The sequence below is a fragment of the Choristoneura fumiferana genome, chromosome 4 (assembly GCF_025370935.1).
Source record: "Choristoneura fumiferana chromosome 4, NRCan_CFum_1, whole genome shotgun sequence".
NCBI classification, from domain to species: Eukaryota; Metazoa; Arthropoda; class Insecta; order Lepidoptera; family Tortricidae; genus Choristoneura; species Choristoneura fumiferana.
In genome coordinates, this window is record NC_133475.1 from 21706721 (window position 1) to 21707893 (window position 1173).

Below are 1173 nucleotides of genomic sequence, written 5' to 3' on the forward strand. Positions count from 1 at the left end.
AGGCTTCTCTCAGAATAAGAGGGCTTGGGCGTAGTTCCTTAGCTGGGATTAGGTGCGGAATCAAACTTTACACACATCATTAATTGCTTCGCAGGTGTGAAACTTATCACGATGCTTTCCTTCACCGTAAAGCTCGGTTATTAATTATCATTATTTATTCATTACATAACATACACACAACTAGTTGAGTTATACTATGTTCAATTTTTTTTTTGTAAAAGGCTAATGTGATTGACCGTCTGATTGAAACATATTGCGTAGTCTGAACCACTTATACTGGTCAATTTTAGTGGCTAGAGGATAATACAGATGAACAAAGAAGGGATTTTTTTGAAAATTTCCACTGAACTGATAGAAAACCAGTTTCGTAATATTTAACTCCACGGGAGTGAAATTGCGGATAAAATCTGGTAGGTAAATTATAATTGAGTTATTTTGTTCGTCAATTAGATTATCAGGGAATACAAGTATTCCTCATCAGCCTACAGCAGACCACTGCTAGACATTGGCCTCTTCCATGGCAAGCCACAACACTCAAAGCCAAAGTCAAAATATGTTTATTCAATTTAGGTTATAACAAGCACTGATGAATGTCAAAAAAAAATCTACCACCGGTTCGGAAAAACCTCTGTTGAGAAGAATCCGGCAAGAAACTCAACGAGGTATATTTTTTGTAAACAGATTTACAATATTATTAAATGATATCTATACATCACAAGTAATTAACACAACTTTATTTTTAACACAGTAGGTTCGCTATTTGAAGGAATCGCTAATGTGATCATTAAATTTATAATACGCCTTACATATTAATGTCTCGATGATTTAATGCGAGTCTTGGACGCGTAATTTTTATTTTGTCAATAAAACAAAATTCGGGGGCATATGACGTCTTGTCGAACTATAGCTAGCTTATCTTCATCCTTATTTGTTTAATAATAAGAGAAAGAGACAAGGTACTTGAGTTTTTCTTCGCTCAACATTACACAATAACAAAATGCACCGTCCCCCTTTTGTCTACGACACGAGAGTCCCCGCTAATCCGGACAAATCCGATAAGAACAAGCATAACTGCGGACTATGTACGTTTGTCGACTTAATTCCGTTGGCTCAGTGAGAAAGGAATTAAGCGATTCCATTATTATACTTCCTTTTTAGTGCTAACAAAAATGT

General features: G+C 35.5%; 1 protein-coding gene across 1 annotated transcript in view; it reads left to right on the top strand.

Annotated features, from left to right (window-relative positions):
* Positions 1 to 347, top strand: part of LOC141427146 (protein EFR3 homolog cmp44E-like) — an 8018-nt gene extending 7671 nt beyond the window's left edge. The window contains exon 3 of the mRNA XM_074086379.1: positions 291 to 347. Within this exon, the coding sequence (XP_073942480.1) occupies positions 291 to 347 (57 nt within the window). The remainder of the gene's footprint in view (positions 1 to 290) is intronic.
* The last annotated feature ends 826 nt before the right edge of the window (positions 348 to 1173 follow it).